This window comes from Phocoena sinus, chromosome 20 (genome assembly GCF_008692025.1).
Source record: "Phocoena sinus isolate mPhoSin1 chromosome 20, mPhoSin1.pri, whole genome shotgun sequence".
NCBI lineage: Eukaryota > Metazoa > Chordata > Mammalia > Artiodactyla > Phocoenidae > Phocoena > Phocoena sinus.
Genome location: NC_045782.1, coordinates 6,728,790 through 6,751,275, shown reverse-complemented (window position 1 = coordinate 6,751,275; position 22,486 = coordinate 6,728,790). Strand labels below are relative to the sequence as shown.

Below are 22,486 nucleotides of genomic sequence, written 5' to 3'. Positions count from 1 at the left end.
CTTTATGCCTCAGTCTTGCCATTTGTCAACTGGGGGACAGTGACAGTACTTATGTTACTGGGTGGCTGTGAAGCAGTCCTGGTATACAGTAAGCACTCAGGAAGCACTGACTTGGGTTGGTCACATCATCAGAGGAGCTCAGGCCCCGGTTACAGCCACCGTTTTCCCCTTTGCCAGGCTCTATCTGCTTCTAAACGCTGAACACGTGGCTGCCAGGGCTGGAAGAGGGTGTGGGACCTTGCCGTGATACATATCCATATGGTCCGCCTGTGCCGAGGAGCCTGATGCATTTTTTCCCTACATTCCACACTCTGGGTGAGCATGACTACAGATGGATTAATTCCAGGCTGTCACACATACTCTGCTGCTGCTTGGAGCGTCAGCGGCTTCTGGTGTCTATCACATACATTCTAAACCATTTATCCTGGCACTCAAGGCCTTTCCAAACTGACGCCAAAATAATCGCTTTTTAATTCCCATCTCTTACAAATCCACTACACATATCGTCTTCTATAGCCAAAGTGGACCACTCTCTGCTTCTCTGTCCCCATCACATCCCTTCCTTAGCCCCCTTGCTCATCATTTCTTCTGCTTAGACTGCCTGCCCCCCCCACCTTTTAGGATCCTACCCATCTTTCAAAGTCCAAGTCAATGTCCCCACCTCCCCCAGGAAGCCTTCCCTGATTACCCCAATCAGAAGGGCTCCCTGCTCTGAACACGTTGAATTTTTCTCCTGTTACTTCCCGTGCACCATTGGGAGGACAATGCACCCGTGGGTGTACATTTCCTGTGTAATCCCCTTCACTTGAGTGTGGGTGGAACCTGTGAATGTAATGAGATATCACTCCCATGATGAGGTTATTAATCAGTTGACTTTGAGTTAATAACAAGGGAGACCATCCTGGACAAACCTAAGCTGATCAGGAGAGCCTTTATGGACAGTGATAAAGTCATGTATATTTTCCTGGCCTTTAATTCATGGCTGTTGTTCCTTTTTATCATCTGGGGTGCCAGACGCACTGCTTCATGCAGTGTGGGGATGTTATCAAAAGGTAGAATTATTAGGGATGAACCAGCCTTTGACTCTGGGAGCTTGTAAGATGAAGTACTAGAGGCATGAGGCATGCAGGGTATATGGCGATGGGTCTGGCCGTCGGTCAGCCCCTACACTGCCCTCTACTCTGCTTCCAGGCCTCTTTGGGATGAAGCAGAGGCAGGTGGTGAGATCATCCTGGTGAGAGTCATGGGAAGGAAGATTTGTTCACCAGTCCTTGGTTCAGGGTCAGTTCAACAGATGTAGGAGGCGGAAGAGAAAGTGATAGGAGGGAGAAATTTATCTGCCACCTAAATTGGCAGCTAATTAATTCATTAATTTAGGTTAATTAATTTATTAACCTGAATTAATAGCTGCCTAACCAAGGTTCTTATTTTAGGCTCAGTGAGTAGGACAATATTCTGGATATTAATAATGATATGTAAGCACAGAAAGAAAGTGAAATTCACTCAACTATCATAAATGTCCACCCTAAAGTAACAGGTAAACTGACGGTGAGAGATACTGGACAGAGATTATTCACTTATGAGTTGATGCTCTTGTTTTCTAAGGAATCTCCACTAAATGATTCCTTGACCAAGTGAATGGACTTCCCCAGCGCATGTTCAAAAAGCTTTGGACAACCCAAATTCAGTTTGTATGGTTTTCCAAGAGCAGCTCTTGAGATGAACACAAGGTTTATCTCCTGTGTCCCAGTCCACACGTGAACGCAGGGGGAGAGGCAAACCTCTGTCCCCTTCCCAGATGTGGTACCTTCGGCGCCGTCTGGCTCTGCCTGCACTTCTCGCTGTTTCTGCCTGAATTTCATGTTCCCGTAGTGCATCACGGCGCCTGTGAGCTTGTAGATCCCAACTTCCTCCTCTGAGCTGAGGCCCAGGATGTCAGTGTCATTCTGGGAGTTAGAAAAAAAGGACAGCCGTCACAGCAGCCCTCAGGGACCCAAATGCTGCTTTTCCCCGGCATTTTGTATAGCACGTGAGACAGCATTTACCCCAGTAAGTGGATGACAGGTGGGGTATGACAAGTTAGGGCTTAAAAACCGTGTCTTAATTGAACATATTTGTGTGGGTGGGTGAAGATTATGGGAAGAAAACGTGAATAATCTGATTTTAATCCTTTCCCACTGTGCATAGATGTGGGCACTGTTTTCTGGATGAGAACACTGGGAAACATTGTGTGATGCTGGGAGGATGTACTTTCACGGGCCCCATACCGGAGCTTGCGAACTTTGCATTGCAACCCAGGAATTACAGTGTAGTTCAGCATGGAGATAATATAGCGCCGTAGACTATTAGAACTGGAAGGGAAGATATTTTTCAAATGAGAAAGGAGCTAGGTAGGGGGCTAGGCCCTGAGAAATGGAATATTTCCTGCCATATCAGTAAACAAAGGATGTCACAGTCATCAGCGATTGCAGCCCTCCAACGATTGTGCCATCTAGCAGCCATCAGACGGCAGCCACTCTCCGGGTGAGCCCTGAGGAAACTCAGGATGTGAAAACACGGGATACTGGCTCCAGATGGCTGAGGTGCATATCAAAGGAATGATTTCGGTGAGCTCAGACTCTTGCATCTTCCCATACATTGAGAAGAGCTAAATTCCTTAACTTGAGATGTCTGGTTTTCTTTCATTAACAGTAATCTTTTGATGTTCAGACTACCTGCCCTTTGTGGCAAAACTTCTGTATAACCTGGCTCCCCCCTCACCTCCTCGGGGCACTTCTCTCAGGGTTACTTGAGATGCTGCCTCCTGAGCTTGGAAGTCCTAAAAATTCCCACCAAATAAAACATAAGTCTCAACTTTTAGGTTGTGGATATTTTTTAAGCCGACAGCACCATCCCTATGTTATCTCATTAAGTCCCTATGAGAACCTTATAGGTGGTGCAGATTTTTTCCAAATTTCTGGGTGAAGAGCTGAGGTTCTGAGGGACCTCCCTGCAGGGAGGATGTGATAAAAAGGGGACCGGAGCAGCGCTGGGTCACTTCAAAGCCTATAGCAGATGCTGATTTGATTTTATAACCTCTTGTTCTGCCACAATGGTTTTAAACTGGAAAATCCTTCTCTGGGGTATACATATGATTGTGTAGCAGGGTTTGCAGCCCAAGCCTAAGCAATGCCCAGGGGTGGAGCTGAAACATGTCTGGATGTGTCAGGTAAGCTGGCGGGACAGACCATGGTATTGAAGCGTGAGGCACTCTTGGGGTGGCGCCCCCTTGTGGGGGAGGGAGAGTCCACGCCAGGAGCTGACAGAGGGGAGGAGAGTTTCTGAGGCCCTGAATCGTATCCCATCCCAGCTGATGCATATCTGTGTCCTAGGAACGGGCGGCTGCGGGAAACTAGAGAAAGAACTTTCTTTCGCTAAGTGCTGAAAGGAAGCAGGTGAGAGCGCGACTGCGTGGGAGCCTTCTGGAGAACGCAGTCACTCGGAGGCAACAATCCCCCTCCATCTGGCCATAAACCATCACCCTGGAGAAGCTCCGTGGGAGGAAGGAGCAACAGAAGCCCTGATGGCAGGAATCCCTGGTGAGGACCTGAGATACTTTGGGGACTTTGAGAATTCCTTAGGAGGGCCGTTCGGGGGGTGGGGGAGGGTGGCTGGAGGCCTTGTATCAGTCACTAACCCTCCTCCCCAGCTGGTAAAGACTGGGGAAAGCTGGTTAAGAATATATAATAGCCAGACTAATGTAAAATGAAGTTTGTTTGACCATGAACATTTTCTCCTTGACTTAAAACAATTAGCATCACCTGGAAATGTCACAGAATGAAGGCCAGGGAGCTGAGCCCTGGGCAGGAGCCCCTGGGGTGTTGGGCGAGAGTGCTTTCCAAAAGCTTTTAGAGCTTCCATGAGGGCAGAGCCAGCAGGGGTAGAGATTAATTGCACTGAGATGGTGTATTTTAGTTAAAAATGCAAGTCCTGGGGTTGGGCAGATCTGGGTTCCGACTGTCGTTTACAAACTGTCTTCGAGCAAATTGTGTGTTTTTTTCCTAAGACTCAGCTTCTACCTTTATGAAACGGGGGTAACAGTGGTGCTGATGCCAGAGATCTTGTTGAGGCAAAGCTCTTTTCTCAGTTCCTGGCACGCGTAAGTGCTCAGTGCACTTAGTTAATATAGTTATCGATCCTGGAGATACTCCCCAAAGCTAAAGGCCAGAGGCCTGACAGGTGTGTGAGCCCGAGGTGGCAGGTAGCCGGAGGAACGGAACGGCTGCTGCAGAGCGGGACTCTTTTTCTCCTGCGTTAGACTTTCCTGTATTTTCTAGATTTTCTTAAAGAACCATGTAGATGGTTTTGTACCCTGAAACCTTCCAACAAAACCTTTAAAGACCTTATCCGTGCAAACATTTACTCTAAGAAGCTGGCGAGTGGAACTGAAGGCCTATTTTGGAGAACTTCCTGTATTCCCATTTCTGGAATCTTCTGAAATGGAACCAAGTGGGGGAGGGGTGTGATCTGTACTAATTCTCTGAGCTCTTGGGTCTAATCGCTGAGCATCCCTGCATCCCAGCTGCCTCCTGAGATCATGGGTACCTCTCGGTTCATAAATTCAACAATTCCTTACTTAAGTAAATAAACACACAAAATACATCAGTGGCCAACAGTTCCTCACTGTCGTCAATAGTGGCCACGGTGACCTCTCTTTGGCTCACAAAGGGGACGTCAAAGGGGTAGGTTGAAATGAGAAGCAGGTCTGTGAAGCAGAAGGATCCCTTTAGCCTCTTATGCACAACTGACTCTGAGTTTTTTTCCAATGTGATCGATTTGGAAGATGAGAATGAAAACCAAGGAACTTACCGATAAGTTCCGACTTCTTGTTTGACATGATTTGGTAAAAAATATGATAGCTTCTCTCACGGGATAACTGAAATGTCACCCTGGATTTTCTAAGAGATCTGAGGTAACAAAAAACGATGTGATTTTAGGGTCCCCAGGAGATGCCTCTGTGGCCAAGTCCAAGGTGCCAGATAGAGTGTTTGGACTCACAGGTTTCAATGGCCACTGATGCCAGCTTTCCTGTGGCCCCAAAGTGAATGCGAATGAGCTTCCCCCGTCCAAAAGACAGATTGAAAAACACAGTTATCTTCTTTATATGGTACTGTAGCCAGCTTCCGTTAGGTACTCTTGAGGATGGGTGGGATGTGTCGGGTCGCGGAGGAGGTGATGCCAGAAGCATGAGGACTTTCCTCCTCTCTGTTTGCTTGGCATCTGGTTCCCACGCCGGCTCAGCTAAGACTCAGGTAGCTCTGCCCAAAGCACCTGGCCCTGTTCCTACAGCTCTGAGGATGCCTGCAGGCTCCCTCTCAAGTCTCTGTTCGGGACTACCTCACACCTGACTGTCTCCTTGGTCTTTATCCCGCTCAAACTCTTTATAACACCTTTGAACTGATAACCTGGTTGGACTATCTGACTTTTTTTTTTTTGCCTCTGAATGTTACTTCTGAGATTTCTTGCCTCAGTTTTCCTTACTACTTACTACATGCAGACCTAGCTCCCAGGCCAGGCCTCCTGGCTCCCAAAAGACCCACTCAGCCCTTGGGTTCCCCCAATCTTGGGGAGTGAGAGGTGAAATTATATATAGTATATATGTGTGTGTGTATACTCCCTTCTTACATCACCTGCTTAATTGGTCGCTACCACCCTGTGACCCACTTTGAGGGCAAAAATACCGCCTTGCTTGTTCACCCACAGACCCTGGAATGTAATATGTACTCAGTAGTATTCTCAGTATTTTCTGAATGAAGCCTAAGAAGAATTAATGAAGGACCAGTGGAGGTTTATGTGAATTATGTGTTCGCTCTTCAGGAGTTCTAGCTGCTGAATGGAAATGCCTCTGGGTACCTGCTCTACTGGCCGGTGAAATTAGATAGGAGGCTGGATACTTGTTTATTTGCCAGTGTCGGAAGTAAATGCCTCTTTGGTTGAGCTAAACCTAAGTGAAACGTTGAAGGATGGGACGTATCCTTCAATATCTTCAGTATCAACCTCTTCCCAATTTTTTTTTTTTTTTGCGGTACGCGGGCCTCTCACTGTTGTGGCCTCTCCTGTTGTAGAGCACAGGCTCCGGGTGCACAGGCTCAGCAGCCATGGCTCACGGGACCAGCCGCTCCGCGGCATGTGGGATCTTCCCGGACTGGGGCACGAACCCGCGTCCCCTGCATCGGCAGGCGGACTCTCGACCACTGCGCCACCAGGGAAGCCCAAATTCTTCCCAATTTTTGAGCTCTGCTGCCTCCACCAGGTTTTCCCTCCTCCCAGCACCTCCTGACCTGGAGAAGGTCAGATCTGCTAACTAACTTCGCATTATGGTTTTCATGGCTAATAAGTCAGTGGATACTGTTCAACGGACTTACGTATTTTAAAATGCTTCCACCTGAAGAGACCAATTTTAGCACAGAGAAGTCATTTTGTACTTGTGGAATTTGAATCTGGAATCACTGTACCTTCAGGATGCCCTGAGGCGATGCTGTTTAGTTAGGGAAAGACAGCTAAATCTTCCTTCGGCTGGGAATAAGACAAAATGTTCTTTGAGGGGTTATCAGAATATCCCAGTATAGTCTACTTGGGGGTAGGCTAAGGCCAGATATATCCTAGTTTATGTGGCCATTTTTCATATTCAGCATTGGAGGAGAGGGTTTTCTTTCTGGGGGTCATTGACAATTGGACCGAGTCTTACGAATCTCGAGGAGTTGTCACTCCTCACGGTCTTGGCCTTCCTAAAGGCCTCCAGGAGGGGGTTGGCCTGGATGATCTGGTCTTCCAGGGTTCCCTAATAATAAGTGAGAAGAGGAAAAGAGAGGACTTTGGACGTCTTCTGAATTAACTTCCCAGTGACTCAAAAGTGTGGATGCTCTGGGAAAGCCCCAGGGAGCGATGTCGCCCGGCTCAGGCTGGTGGCAGGTACAGTTATGCTGAGTACCCACAGGCCCATCCCCACCCCACCCAAGGAGGCTTCAAGGTCCCATCGTAGAAGGGGTCTTAGCACAGCATCAAAGTGGCTTCTGGCCACACCAGATTCCAGGTTGGAGCACTACCTGCTACATCTCAATCTCCCAGACGGCCTTTCTTACTCTGATAACATTTTATTATAAATCATGGATTTGTAAAATATAGACCTCTGTTCCTGCATGCACCAGGACCCATTTACATAGATATTCGGGTTCAGAAGTAGAAATAGACTGTGAGCAATGAAAGTGACCCACGTGATAGAAACAGTTGTTCTCAAAAAAATTTTTAAGTTGCATAAAATATTTTGTGAGAATTATTACGTAGAAATCCACTTATAGAAAGCAGAGTTTTCACCTTCCCCCCCGTTCCCCACATGAGTGCTTGCCTTTCTGACGTCAGAGCTGTTTGGAAACTACTGTCCAGCCCAGTGGTTCTCGAAGTGTGATCCCTGGACCGGCAGCATGAACAATGGGAACACGACAGAAATGCAACATGCCAGGATTTTGAATGTGAGATAGGAATTTCAGTCAGAAATTCTGGGCCTGGGGACCAGCCATCGGTTGTTAACGAGCCCTCCTGGTGATTCTGATGTGCTCTCCCGTTTGAGAACCACTGGCCTAAACCATTCCTTCTCCAAAGGAGGATGTGGAGTTGCTCAAGGTCACTCGGCTGTTGTTGATGGAGCTGGTGCTAGAGCCCGAGTCCACAAGGTGGAGCCATTTCCTGCCTTGCCCCGTAAACACCCCCTGGGGCAGGACCTCGTGCCGTGCATCTCTGCTGGGCACAAAGCCCTGCAAACACTTGGTGCTCACGTGGGAATTAAGGTATACTTAGTCCAGCAAGCCTTCCAGGTGCAGGAAGCTGCTCACCTGCATCTTGCCCGGCCGCTGCTCCTTCCTCTTCTCCCCAGTGACCGCAATTGTTGCAGAGTACTGGACGAAACGCTTCGTGTTCACTGTCTTCCCAGCCCCGGATTCTCCGCTGTTGATTTAAAAGTAAGTGAGAGGGACTTCCCTGGTGGTCCAGCAGTAAAGAATCCGCCTCGCAATGCAAGGGACGCGGGTTCGATCCCTGGTCAGGGAACTAAGATCCCACATGCCGTGGGACAACCAAGCCCGCACGCCATAACTACTGAGCTTGTGCGCCTCAATTAGAGCCCACGTGCCAGAACTACAGAGCCCACGCACTCTGGAGCCTGCGTGCCACAACTAGAGAAGAGGAAACCCGCACGCCACAATGAGAGAGAAGCCTGTGCGCCACAATGAAGAGCCCACGTGCCCCAACAAAAGACCCCAAGTGCTGCAACTAAGACCCGACGCACCCAAAAATAAATAAAATAAAGTAAAATAAAATAAAATAAAGTGAGATACACAAACGTAGGGAACAGACTTGTAATTGCCAAGGGGACCAAGGAAAGGGGGAATGGAGGACAAATGGATTGAGAGTTTGGGATTAGTAGATGCAAACTATTATATATAGAATGCATAACCACCAAGGTCCTGCTGCATTGCTCAGGGAACTATATTCAATACCTTGCGATAAAACATAATGGAAAAGAATATGAAAATTCTTTCATATATATGTATAACTGAATCACTTTGCTGTACAGCAGAAACTAATACAGCATTGTAAACCAACTATACTTCAATAAAATAATTTTTTTTAAAAAGTAAGTGAGGTAAAGGAGAGCAGAAGGAATGGACAGCCCCTTCCAAGTCATCATGGCATAAACACAGGTTACTCACGTGATGAGGATGGACTTATTGTCTCGATCTAGAAATGCAGAAGGAAGCAGGATGGAGTAAATAAACAACATATAGGCAGGATATACAAATCAGGCAACATTGGGGGTAGACAGAGCCCATGAGTTCTAGTTCTGGCTTTGCCATTAACTAGTGGTGTGATGATCTGGTCATGTCTAGTCTTCTCTGAGACAATTTGGGCAGATTTCCCAAATGCTGGAGGTGTAACGTGGGCAGCATGGGAAGTGAGCGGTGAGTCCCACAGTGTGAAAGTTATTCATGTTCACAGATCTTTACCTCCTCTCTAGCACTTTCTTATCTCCCTTTTCAACAAAGAAAGCAAGTCTCAGACTTAGAACTTGTAAGAAGCCACAGCTACTAATTAGAATTTCTGGACACTGGTTTGTTGTCATTGCATTTTTCTTTCACCTTTACTTTCTACTTGTGGATAGTGACCGTGGTTTTCCATTGACAAGAGTGTTATAGGTTGAATTGTGTTCCCCCCCAACAAATTAATATGTTGAGGCCCTAACTAACCCCCAGTACCTCAGAATGTGACCTTATTTGGAAATAGGGTCATTGCAGATGTAATTAGTTAAGATGAGGTCATACTGGAGTAGGTGGGCCCCTAATCCAATATGACTGGTGTCCTTATAAAAAGACAAATTTGGAGGCAGATGAGAACACAATGTGAAGATGAAAGTGCAGATCAAGGTGATGATTCTAGAAGCCAAGGGATGCCAAAGCTGGCCAGCAAACCGTTGGAAGCTGGGAGCGTGGCCTGGAACACATTCTCCCTCTCGGCCCTCAGAAGGAACCAACCCTGCTGACACCTTGATCTCAGACTCCCAGGCTCCAGAGCTGTGTCACAATGCACTTCTGTTGCTTAGGCCACCCAGTGTGTGGTACTTGGTTACGGCAGTCCTAAGAAACTAATACTAATATTATTCTTCCTTTTTTTAAAAAAATCGTTTTCCTCCAGATCAAAGGGCAGATGTGTTCGGTTCCTATTTTATTTTTATTTTTGGCCATGCCGCGTGGCATGTGGGATCTTAGTTCCCTGACCAGGTATCGAATCCGTGTCCCCTGCAGTGGAAGCACAGAGTCTTAACCATTGGACCACCAGGGAAGTCCCTATTCTTCCTTTTTGAAATGGACGGAACTTCAGTCACTATAAGGAAAGATTTTAAATATGCAGAAATGACCAGGATTGCGAATGTGAAATTGGCATGGCTGAAGTTTGGGCAACATTGTCCTGGATGACTTTAAAGCATCGTCAGATCTCAGATGCTTGCTTCTACTTCTTCTCTCTGCACCAAGTCAAATCAGGTGCAAGTTGAACAGACTGAAGTGATGTTAGGCATGACAGGGTGACGGTATTACCACATCTCTGCTATTTCATCTGCTATTCTGGGAATTTAAGGAGGAGAAAGAGGGAGCCTGAGAAAACAGGTGAAGGGAAGTTGCTGTGCCCGTTTCTCCAACTTTGCATTCCTAAGTGGCTACTAATATAGTCTCTCTTCCAAGTGTGTTCATGTTGGGGGTCTCTTTGGAGGTGGGGGCAGCGCATGTCTTTGTGCTCCACGTCCACCCCCAGAGAAGCATGTACTTAGCGTGGCTTCAAGAACCGTGACTGGTAATGGAAGATGCTGCGCCCCTGGCTTTCCATCCTGACATCCTCTGAATCTCCTGAGGTCACTTTGGTCATTGCACCATTTGGATGACCAAAGCCTGTGAAGGGCTCGAATAATTAACTAAGAACCAGTACAGTTAAAGGACTTGAATACTTCACTAAAACTATTTTTTTTAATATGCATTAAAGAAATTACTCACCAGTCAGCATGAACTGAAAGTCGTTGTCAGAGATGGAGAAGATGTGGGGCAGGGCCTCCTGGCGCTTCTTGCCTCTGTAGGCCGTCACCACCTCGGGGTTGTACACCGGCAGCCGCTTGTAGGGGTTGACAGTGACACAGAAGAGGCCCGAGTAGGTCTGAGAAAATCAGAGAATTCAACCTATGGATCTTGATTTTACTCAGAGAAGGGAAAGGAATAAAGAGAGGTTGAAGGGCACTCACGTAGATCATCCAGGCTGCGTAACGCTCTTTGAGGTTGGCACTGCTGGCTCGTGCAGGTGGGTCATCATGGCCATGTCCTGGATCTTGTCAAATTTGGGAGGGTTCATGGGGAACACCTGTTCACTGTTCAGAGTGAGTGTCTGGATATTGAGAGGAAAATCACGTGATGAGTGGGAGAGCCGATGTGGTGAGCTACCAGTGTGGTGAAAATGGTGAGATATTGTGCTGAGATTACCCCATTACTGTGGTTAACTTTATGGATCATTTCTGTGCCCAGAGATGATCCGTAAATAACTGTTCCTGATAAATCTAAGTCTGGTCAAAGTGTATAACCAATTCTGGTCTGATGCCCCCAAGTCAGCATGCCATTCTGTGTGCCAGAAGTGGGTTACAGGTGTGCAAAGTTAGAGAGCCCTTCAGCCTCAGGGTGGCCAGGTGGAACTTAGGATGGTCAAGGCCACAGCAGCTTGCCTCTGTTTACCCCATTTGCTATGAGTGCTGTAATGAGATCAAGCTTGGAATATTGGAAAAAACTCTTCTAGTGTATTCTGTGCATCTCCACCTCAATACCTCTGCTCATGTGGGTCCCTTTGTCTGGAATATATCTACATTGAAATTACATCTAGCAACCTTCAAAGCTCTTCTTAAGTGCCACTTCTTCCATGACCTGTTTCTGCTCTCCCCTGTCTTTTCAAGGCTTCCAGAAATTCTTGTACCGCTGCTCTAATAGTTAAAACATTTGGACTTGAAGCATGGTCCATGGCTGAACAGTATTTTGAGACTATTACCTAATTTTCCCCTCTCTGCTTTCCCTTCCCTTTAAGCATACAACTGGCACTCCATTACTCAGGAAAGGTAGAAAATAAGGCATAAAAGTAAGAGAGCCTGTAAGCCTTTCTAGCGTTTGTTTTCCAAAAGCCCAAATCCTTAGAAGAGCTTTGAGGGTTTTACCGAAAAGATAAAAGGGAGGAGATTTGTTGATATGGACCAAATCTCTTGAGGAAAGGAAGCCCTTCTGCCCCACTGCCCTAAACTAGAGAGAGAGACACACCCAAAATAGCATAAGGGAGGTGGAAAAATCTGTGTGTCCTGGAGATTCAGAAACTGGGGCTTGTTTCTTAGCACATCCTTCAGGGGGGCAGTGACACCCCATGTGGTATTACTGAAAACGTGGCATGGCTCTGCGGAGGGGACTCCAATAGTAACTCCAGAAAATTTATTTCCAGCCCTGTGAAAAGAGGCTGACACCAGAGGTTAAGTTTAATAATAACCATCATCATCATCATCTGTCTCGTATGCTTGAATTTGTGAACTGTGATTCATACCTACCATGTACTCTTTTTTAAAAAAATTATTTTATTTATTTATTTTTGGCTGCGTTGGGTCTTCCTTGCTGCGCACGGGCTTTTCTCTAGTTGTGGTGAGCGAGGGCTACTCTTCGTTGCGGTGCGCGGTCTTCTCATTGTCATGGCTTCTCTTGTTGCAGAGCACAGGCTCTAGAGCGCAGGCTCAGTAGTTGTGGCGCGCAGGCTCAGTAGTTGTGGCGCACGGGCTTAGTCGCTTCGCGGCATGGGGGATCTTTTGGGCCCAGGGATTGACCCCATGTCCCCTGCATCGGCAGGCAGATTCTTAACCTCTGTGCCACCAGGGAAGTCCCCATACCCACCGTGTACTCTTGATTCCTACACTAGATGATAAACTTTGGGGAAGCAGGACTGAGATTTGCTCACATTTGCAAAGTGATAGACACGGTGACCTAGACATGATGGGTGTCCAGTAAGTGTTGAATTGAATGGTGCTCTGTAATTCTCTGCATTAAACTAGGCATTGCCTCCGGAGCTCCCTCTGTAAGTCACTCTGCAGCCTAGAGAGTTCTATTCGGTATATTCGCCCATCCAGCAGCAATCTGTATCGGTCTCTCCCTTAAGCAGTCCAAACGCTTCCACCACCACCTTCCCCTTTCTCCAAAGCAAACATCATAAAAACTCTCAAAGCCCAAGTCCTCGAAGGAAAGAGCCAGAGCAGAGGTACGTGCCATGGCAGTTTTTACCTGCGACTTCACTCAGAGGAGATCAATGTGAGGCTTGTTGTATCTTCAGATTCCTGTGAACCAGCATGCAATTTCTACTATTCTACTCCAAAGGAAAAGGAGGATGCCCGTGTTAGCAAGGACATCTGAGATCAACACTTACCGGTCGTCGAGGGTCTTGACTGTGAGCTTGTCATTTTCCTTGCTCTGGATCACATAAAATTCCTTATCATCCACTGCAAAGCAAGCTTTCTTAGAATCAAATGGGCGAGTTTGAGCCTCGATTCTCTCCTTCTCTGATTTCCGCGGGTAGGGAGCTGCTTCTCCAAAAATGGCCATCTCTGCATCAGAGCTCATGACTGCAGGGGCTGGGAAGACCAGGGCTGCTGAGTCTGGAGCTTTGGGGAGCTCCATCCTATTATTTCCATTCAGACAGGGGGCCAGATTCAAAAGTTCCTGGGATTAACCTACGTTCTGAGGAATCCAGGACCTGGTATAGGGGCCTAGAGTGGGCAAGTGGGGGTGAACTAAAGGGGATGTTCTACTCCAAGGAAAAAGTTTGAGGGGACATCTCTTAGTCCAGCTCCAGGTGTGGAAGTCTACACCAATTAGAGGAAGCCAAGCTGAGCCTAATAAAGGAGGCCTCAGAAAATACTTCCTTATCACACATCACATTTGAGCCTTATGATCTCGGTGTCATTCCCAAATCTTAAGGGTGTCTGAAAAGAATTATTGGAATGTTGATAATTCCTAGCAGAAAGTTCAGATAGCCCAGTGAAAAGTAATGACTTGAACATAAAGTACTGCCGCACTCGCTCAGCCAGTTACAGGCAACAAGGTGACAGGAGACGTTATGGCCTAGTGCAATGGTTCCAAACTTTAATATGCACCAGAATTACCTGGAGAGCTTGTTTAAACACAGATTTCTGGGCCTCACCCCCAGAGCTTCTGACTCAGTAGGTATGGGATGTTGCCTGAGAATATGCATTTCTAGCAAGTTCCTGGGCAATGGAACTTGTGTGTGGTCCTTGTGATCCTTGAACATCAGCATCACCGAGGAGTTGTTAGACTTTCAGAATCTCAGAACCACCCCGCATTACAAAGCCAGAATCTGCACTTCAACAAGATCTCCAGGTGATTTCTAGGCATCGGAGAGTTGAGAAGTCCTGGGCTTAAGGCAGAGGTCTCCAAACTTAATTATGTGTAGCAGTGTCGGGGTGTGACAAACAGTGTTTAATTAAATACCTGCTTTAGAACTCACTGCTTAGCGTGTGTGTGTGAGTGTGTGTGTGTGTGTGTGTGTGTGTGTGTGGTGTGTTTATATATATTTCTGCCTCTCTCTCTCTGTCCACCCTCCCGCTCATCCCTCCCGTCACTTCTTTCCAAACCATCCCCTTTCACAGACCTTCTCTTTATGTGTTTTCCTTGCTTAGAAGCTAGAAATTTTGGCTTAAAGTCCCGGCACTGAACTTGGTCAAACCACTTAACTTCTTTGGGCCACTAATTTCACTTAAAATGAAGAAGCAAGCCTAGCTCATTTCTAAGGCCCCTGCAGGTTGTGTGACTTTTCTGGTTCCTTTTCCTCATCTGCATTTGCTTTTCCTCTTCCCTCTGGGCCTCTTCCCGCATCCTTCCTGACCCTCTACTTCTTTTCCCCACAACTCTCCCCCTTCTCCCTTTCTTTCTCTGCTTTTCCTTTTCCATACATTCTTCTGTAAGTGACCATAAAATGGAGTTCAATTACACACATGTATCCCCATATCTCTCTTAAGAAATAGTTCATATGTTTTGAATAAGGCCTTTTATGTTTCCTATTAAAAGTGGGAAAATTGAACATTTTATAGTTGTCTCTTGGAACTTCCCCCGCCCCCAATCTTACACTTTATGAAATTACTCTTCATTGGTAACTGACTGTTGTTTCAATATCCCTCCTTGAGATTCTGGGGGGATCTAGTCCTACAGAAAGAGGAGCAACTGCTTCCCTCTGGGTCTTATTCAGGATAAGTTGCATTTCGATTTTACTTTGTCCAGCAGCTCTGCTGAACTATCTGTGTGCTCGTGGTTAAGTTTTCATAGTTAAGAGATTGGAGCTCAATATAGCACCACAAAGAGGACCTCTGGCTTGCAGGCTTCATGTGGTTTAAATTTTCTGTTACTTCCTGGCGGAGAGGAAGGATTCATCCATATTGTTTCCTCATCTGTGAAGATAGTCCCTTCTTTTGTGGCTGAAGTGAGTTTTACGACAGCAGCAGTTCTCAAACTTTGTTCTCTCAGAACCCCTTCACACTCTTAAAAATCATTGAGAACCCAGTGAGTTTGGTTTATGCAGGTCATATCTACCAATATTTATGATAGTAGAAGTCAAAATTGAGAAAATCTAATTCATTTAAAATTCCTATCAACTTCATTGCATGTTAACATTATGACATATTTTTATGAAAATGACTATATTTTCCAAAACAAAAAAATTAGTGGCAAGAGTACCATTGTTTTTCATTTTTGCAACTCACTTTAATGTCTGCTGAGTAGAAGATGGATGGATTTTCATGCCTGCTTCTGTATTCGGTCTGTTGCTGTATGTTTTTTTTGTTTCTTTTGTTTTTTGGTTAAAGTAGATATAGAAAATCTTTCACAGACGTATAATTTGGAAAAGGAAAGAGTATTTTAATTGCCCTTTCAAATAATTATGGATATTCTTTTTAGATACTATACCAAAACTTGACACGTGGTAGTTTCTGTAGTAGTTCCTTAAAGGCTAGTTGCAATGTGGAATCTGAAACCATATCAGCAAACATTATGATCTGTTGGTCTGTGTTGAACTTTGAATGAAACGTTTACCCATGTGTAAACATCATACATTGATCATTTGGAAAATATTGTTCACTGAATTATACGGAACTTCCAAATATTGGCACGTTTCACTATACAGTATAAAAAAATCACAATCATTAATATCAGTACTGATCTCATTAGAAAATTCAAATATTAGGAAGTTGTCAAGCTAATGATAGTAGATACAAGTCTTCCAAAATTTTAATTTTTGCTTGAAAACTCAACTATATCATTAGTAAAAGATAAGAAACAATAGTTTGTCTGCTCGTCGTTCTTTCAAGTAAAAATGGTGCTTCATGAATCAAGTGGCTGGTTCATCTTGCAACTCAGACAACTGCACATGTGTTTTTCCTTGAGACAAATGTCAAAGTCCAGTGTGCAGAAGGAGTGCTTTTCATGGACTTCCTGTTTGATCATGTAGAATATTATAAAGATGTGGATAAAATTGAGATGTAATAAAATTAATACTTTCCACTGCTGCAAATTTTAGGTCATTTTTCAATGAAGCTGGCTTTTTAAAAAAATTATTTATTTATTTATATTTATTTTTGGCTGCATTGGGTCTTCGTTGCTGTGTGCGGGCTTTCTCTAGTTGCGGCGAGCGCTACTCTTCGTTGCGGCGGTGCGTGGGCTTCTAATTGCGGTGGCTTCTCTTGTTGTGGAGCATGGGCTTTAGGCGTGTGGGCTTCAGTAGTTGTGGCACGTGGGCTCAGTGGTTGTGGCTCACAGGCTCTAGAGCGCAGGCTCAGTAGTTGTGGCACACGGGCTTAGCTGCTCTGCGGCATGTGGGATCTTCCCGGACCAGGGCTTGAACCCATGTCCCCTGCATTGGCAGGTGGATTCTTAGCCACTGTGCCACCAGGGAAGCCCCGAAGCTGGCTTTTTAAATTAAAAAAAATTTTTTTTTCACTGTCAGTGTATGGCTGTGAAGAATACTATGACTACTAGTACAGTTTGGTGCCATGTCTTGATTTGTAAGAAAGTGAACTTTATTACAGAACTTCTATCCATCCTTGCTTTTGCATCATTAAGTCAACACAGTGAAGAAAGCACATGGCATCTGGGTATTATTGTGAAAATTGTTTTGACCTCATGTACCTCTTGAAAAGTTCTTAAGAATCTCCAAGGATCCATGGGCCACAGTTTGAGAATGGTTGCACTATAGTGTGAGGGAATCTCATCAGGCTGCAAGTTTACGATCTGATGTCATTTAACTTGACTTAGTGTTCAGCCTGCTACCCAAAGTGTTGAAAGTTGACCCACATCAAAATCATCTGCAGCAGAATCTCTGTGGTTGGGACTGAGGAAACTGAATTGTTCTCAAAGGCCTCAAACACAGTGATGTTTGGGAGCATTAATTTGCTTTCATAAAGCCACTTTTTCCAAAACCGTGGTGTGGTCCCAATTGTCAAATACAAAATGATTTTAGGCAACTATTTCTTAATTTTAGTAGTTATAGTAAAGTCTATTACCTTATTTTAGCAAAATGTCAGATGCCATCAATTGTAAGATAAACTATTTTGTGTCCCACTAATAAAGGAAAACACCCTGCTAATTACAATACTCCTTTCATTGATTATAAGATGCATCCCAAGTTTAGAGATAATATTTTGTGAAAATGTGAAGAAAGTTAGAATAAAATAGAATAATATGTGCTAACCACTTAGAGGCAGTGAAATATCTGTTTATAGTAGCGATATAAAGCAGTGTTTCTCAAACTTTGGTGGGCATAGGAATCCAGCTGGGAATCTTGTTGAAATAGATATTCTGATTCAGCAGATCTGGAGTAGAGTTTGAGATTTTGAATATCTAAATGTCTCTGCTGGTGCTGAGATAGACGGTCCAGACTTTCATAGCAAGCATATAGGGTAACTTTGAAAAACACATCTAAGAAGAAAAAGGAATCAAGGTAAATCAAAATATTAAGTGAATTAGCAGTACTGGTCTTAAATGGGTATTGCAAAATTTGTGATAGTAGTATAAGAATGAAGTTTGAAGTTGGGGAAAGCCTACAGTGACTCATGGTCAAACTATACCTTTAGGTCTCTTAGAAAAACAAGACTTTCCGTCTGGGATTCAAGTCACTGCGTGTGTTGAGGTGGAGATTTTTCTTCTTCCACCCAGAGCTCTAACCATGACTCAGAATCCAGTATCTCCTAGTTTTACTGCCTAGATGATGCCTGAGTTGTCTCAGCGATATTCTTGCAAAAGTGTTGTCCAGCCTATTCAGATGCCTTCAAGATGACTTTTTTCCCTTTCGGAAATTTTGGAAAATCATTTGGGGTAGTTTCTGGAGGCCAAAGATACTTCTTGCTTGAAACTGAAATCTGGCTCTCTGTGATTCAGGATGTTTGATTCTCCTTTCAGCTCTTGGTAACAACAGAAAGAGTTCAAACCTTCTCCCCACAAGACAACTCTTCACCCATTTGATGGCTCCTCTGGGTTCTCCCTAGCTGTTTTTGTTTTGTTTTTTTTTCTTTTTTGCGGTACGCGGGCCTCTCACCGTTGTGGCCACTCCCGTTGCGGAGCACAGGCTCCGGACGCGCAGGCTCAGCGGCCATGGCTCACGGGCCCAGCCGCTCCGCGGCATGTGGGAACTTCCTGGACTGGGGCATGAACCCGTGTCCCCTGCATCGGCAGGCAGACTCTCAACCACTGCACCACCAGGGAAGCCCAATGTGGACCATGTTTAAAGTCTTTATTGAATTTGTTACAGTATTGCTTCTGTTTTATGTGTTGGTTTTTTGGCTGCAAGGCATGTAGGATCTTAGCTCCCCGACCAGGGATTGAGCCTGGAAGGCGACGTCTTAACCACTGGACCTCCAGGGAAGTCCCTCCTTAGCTTTTTCTTTTCCAGCTAAGTAGCCCGAGTGCTGTCTTCTATTTCTTCCGTGATATGCTTCTGCATCTCCTTTACCATCACAGTGAGCTCACTCCTCTTAATCTCTTAAGTGTGACATCCAGGCCACATGTTGTCCTCCATCAGCATGTGCCCTCACCTCTCCTGACCTAGGTGTCATGCCCGAGGTGGTGACTGCCCTCTGGCAGCCTCATCACACCGATGACTCACCACTCACTGTCAAGCACAGCCCCTCAACGCACGCTGCGTGTGTGCGGTTGCTAAGTCAGATCTTGTCCCCATATTTATACAACTGGACTCTGGGACCCAGGGCTAAAACCATTTATTCTTGGCTGAAAAAACTTTCCCTTGTTAGGTCTCATCCAACTCTCTTGGCATGACTCATGGTGTCCCTGGAAACTCTACCCCCAGAAAGTCCCCTAAGTATCTTCTTCTTGGTTTTGAGAGCTTGACCTCCTTCCAACCCTACACAGCTGTGTCCTTCCGACCATCCCCTCTGTTCCTGTCTTTAGGGGTCTTCCAATGGGGATGGCCATCCCAGTCTACCTAACCTCCAGCACCACCTTCTGATTGCTCCCCAACCCCTCTTTCTGCTGTCAGTGCTCTATGACACTGCTCTCAACTTTCATCCCTCTCCTGGGAATTTCTCAGCGACTGCGTCTTGTCAGCAATGGTGTGGTCATGACTTAATTATACTTTGGTTTCCTTGGTCCTAATTCATCTAGAATTACTTCCAATAAACACAAATTTTGAGGTGGGGGAGTAATTTTTTTTTATTACTACAGTGGACATAGGTTTGAATCCATTTCTCCTTATTCTCTCAGCATTATTTGTGAGTGAAGACACAGCTGAGTGGATTCAGGGGTGCGGACTCTGCTCAAAAAACAGCAAAGTTAGACTTGTGTGAAGACTAAATCTTGAGCCTACAAACATCATGTTTGGGGCCAACCTAAGTATATTGACCTGGAGCTTGCGTGTCACAGTTCTGCAGTGTGTTTTATTCCTGTTAGTGTGATGAGCAAATTTGGGAAGCCCTTCTTCCTTAGCTGCATATTTTGTAATCTGTCTTTAGAAATACTTAAGTAATGGATTTTAATTTCATCAATTTCAGATTCCTATGAGTGTGGCAAGAATGAAAATGTGTAAAACACTGTTTGCTAATTTCAATGATTGTATTCCCAATCAAGATGAAAGTGACTCTTACCTTCTTGGTTTCCAAAGCAATGGTTAGTGTCTTTCAGGAATGAAGTGGCTTCTGAGAGAGTGATTCCAGAAATCAAAACCAAACCAAACAAAGAACAAATGAACTACGAAGAGTTTAAATAAATCTAGAAATTGTACTTTTCTAAGTTTAGCTACATTTAAATAGTACACAGTGGATGGTGTGGGCTGGAAATAAATTTTCCATTTTTCCCTTCGGTTAAATCATCATTCTTTAAATAATTGGGTAATTACAGCATTGATTGACAGTTTTTTTGGGTATCTTCTGTGTGTGCGAAGTACCATGTCAGCTCCTTAAGGGGGTATAAAAAAGGATAAAGACAGTCTCTACCCTAAAGGAAGGCAAAATTTAGGAACAATTAAGAGAAATGCTCAAATAAATCTTTGAACAAGGAAGAATAATACAAATTCTGTAAAAGCATCTAAATCAAGTGTTATGGGGACTTAGAGAGATCATGCTTCCGGCTGAGGGTAGGGGGCTGTGAGGGGTCAAAAAACAAAGGAAGGACAGGGGGGAATGATCCGGATTGTAACTTGGATGCTTTTAGACCAGAAGTTGAATTCTTTGGCAATGAGGGAAAAGTTGTGAATTATGGGCAAGACTTCTTTAAGAGGTCTAGGAAGGGCACTCTCTTAAATATCCTATATTCTCTTGGAGAAGATGAAGGTAGGGTAGCTGATAACTTATTTGGGACTAAGGAATCTCAGTCCAGAAGTTTATAACCTACATGAAGATCTCAGGATACCATAAGAGTCTGAATAATTTTCAATATCAAATTTAACTTAAACTTCCCATTTGCCACACAGTACTTTTATGGAACCTGGGGAACATGTCGTGAAATACCATTTAGGCAGGAAGAGACATTTCAACACTTGCTTTCCTACTTTGGTTGCCTACTCTTGGTCTCTTCCTTTTATGAGTCTCTAATAATCTCCAGCTATATCCTGAAATTCTCACAACTTTCTCAGGAAAAGATTAAATGATTAAGTATCATATTCTGAATCCTTGGTTCAAACAAAATCACACTTGGAGGCAGAACCTCCGTTTTCTAATGCCAGCTCTGTAAAGTAGCTGTTGTAATTTCTTTGAGCTTTGGTTTCCTTCTGTAAAATGAGGCAGATGGACCAGAAAATCCCCAAGATTTCTCTTAGCCCTGTGAATGTATGACAGAAGGTATTCTGGTGAAGATGATGGCCAGAAGCCAAAGCATCGCAAGTCTCCTAAAGTTATAGAATCCCTCTGAGGGATGCTCCTGCAGTGTCAGACATGACCCAGCCCAAAGTCCACGGGGCATGCCATGCATGAGCAGTCTGGAAACTGGTCATTAATAAGCAAACTAGGATGCATTCTGAGATGGATAAAATGCATGAGAGAATTTCTTCCTGCAATCATCTCCCAGAGATCCTAAGAAAAAAATTTACATAACCACAAAAATTTCAAATAATACTTCAAGGCAATCACAGAAGAGAGATCACAAATTAGCATGTTTATTTGCTAACTGCAGTTATAATACTGACCTAAACAATTAGAGGGGTAATACGCCTTATACGCAGCTTTATATCCTGCAGGTTAGTCGTGGGTTTTTTGGTGTCATAATTGCTTAGATTCTTGTCTTTTTACTCTTTGTAGAAGCTTCTTGAAAGGCCTCGCCATCTTGTCTCCCATATTGCCCTTAACACTGTTCCTTACGCTTAGTAGACCCTCAGCAAAGGCTGCTGTGTTGCATTCTCTCCTCTCCAGGTAACCTGATCAGGTATAATCACAGCGACATGGAGCAAAAAAGCGGGCACTTGTGAGCACTTACCTTGCGATGCTGCGGTTGAAGCAGTTTCGAAAGTGTGGTCCCCCCCAGCTCCCTTTATACTCCCCAATGTGCAAGCCCAGCACTCTCACTTGGCTGTATTTGGGGGATCACCATTTACTCCTTAGATGTAAAGGCATCGTAGCCCTGATCTCTCACTCTTGTTAAGTTACTTGGATAAATGACCAGTGGAGGCTGTATAACGCCAAGTCAGCTGCGAAGGGATTTTGACATTGGACACAGATCTTTGAGACTTAGAGAGTCCTAGAGGCCGAGCAGAACTGGGGCAGAGTGTGCTAAGAAGGTCAGTGAAGGGCAGAGCCACAGGGTGAATTGTCAAGCAATGGCTGATCAATGGCATGGATGCTAACTACATCTCCTTTACCCAGCATCGTAAACATGAGGTGGTGTGCGCCTCTTCTCAGAAATCTCCGGAAAACATAAGATTGGCCATTTATGACATCCATTCTTTTTTTTTTAAACGTTATTTTTTAATTGAAGTATATTTGATTCACAATGTTGTGTTAGTTTCAGGTGTACAGCAAAGAGATTCATATATATATATATATATATATATATATATATATATATATATACACACACACGTATATATCTATATATTCCTTTTCAGATTCATTTCCCTTGTAGGTTATTACAAAATATTGAGTGTAGTTCCCTGTGCTATACAGTAGGTCCTTGTTGTTTTTCTATTTTATATATAGTAGTGTGTATATGTTAATCCCAAATTCCTAATTTATCCCCCCCCTTTCCCCGTAGATAACCATAAATTTGTTTTCTATGTCTGTAGGTCTATTTCTGTTTTGTAAATAAGTTCATTTGTATCATTTTTTATTTTTTTAGATTCCACATATGAGCGATATCATATATTTGTCTTTGTCTGGCTTTGTCTGTGATAATCTCTAGGT

At 44.5% G+C, this 22,486-nt stretch overlaps 1 protein-coding gene across 1 annotated transcript in view; it reads right to left on the bottom strand.

The window, feature by feature from the left end:
* The window catches only part of LOC116745481 (myosin-13-like), a 124,709-nt gene extending 111,507 nt beyond the window's left edge, over positions 1-13,202 (bottom strand). Inside the window, 11 exon segments of the mRNA XM_032616231.1 lie at positions 1,808-1,946; positions 4,641-4,744; positions 4,849-4,937; positions 5,034-5,101; positions 6,728-6,820; positions 7,869-7,980; positions 8,745-8,772; positions 10,575-10,731; positions 10,817-10,854; positions 10,857-10,956; positions 13,005-13,202. Coding sequence (XP_032472122.1) covers positions 1,808-1,946; positions 4,641-4,744; positions 4,849-4,937; positions 5,034-5,101; positions 6,728-6,820; positions 7,869-7,980; positions 8,745-8,772; positions 10,575-10,731; positions 10,817-10,854; positions 10,857-10,956; positions 13,005-13,202 — 1,126 coding nt within the window.
* Between the last annotated feature and the right edge of the window lie 9,284 nt (positions 13,203-22,486).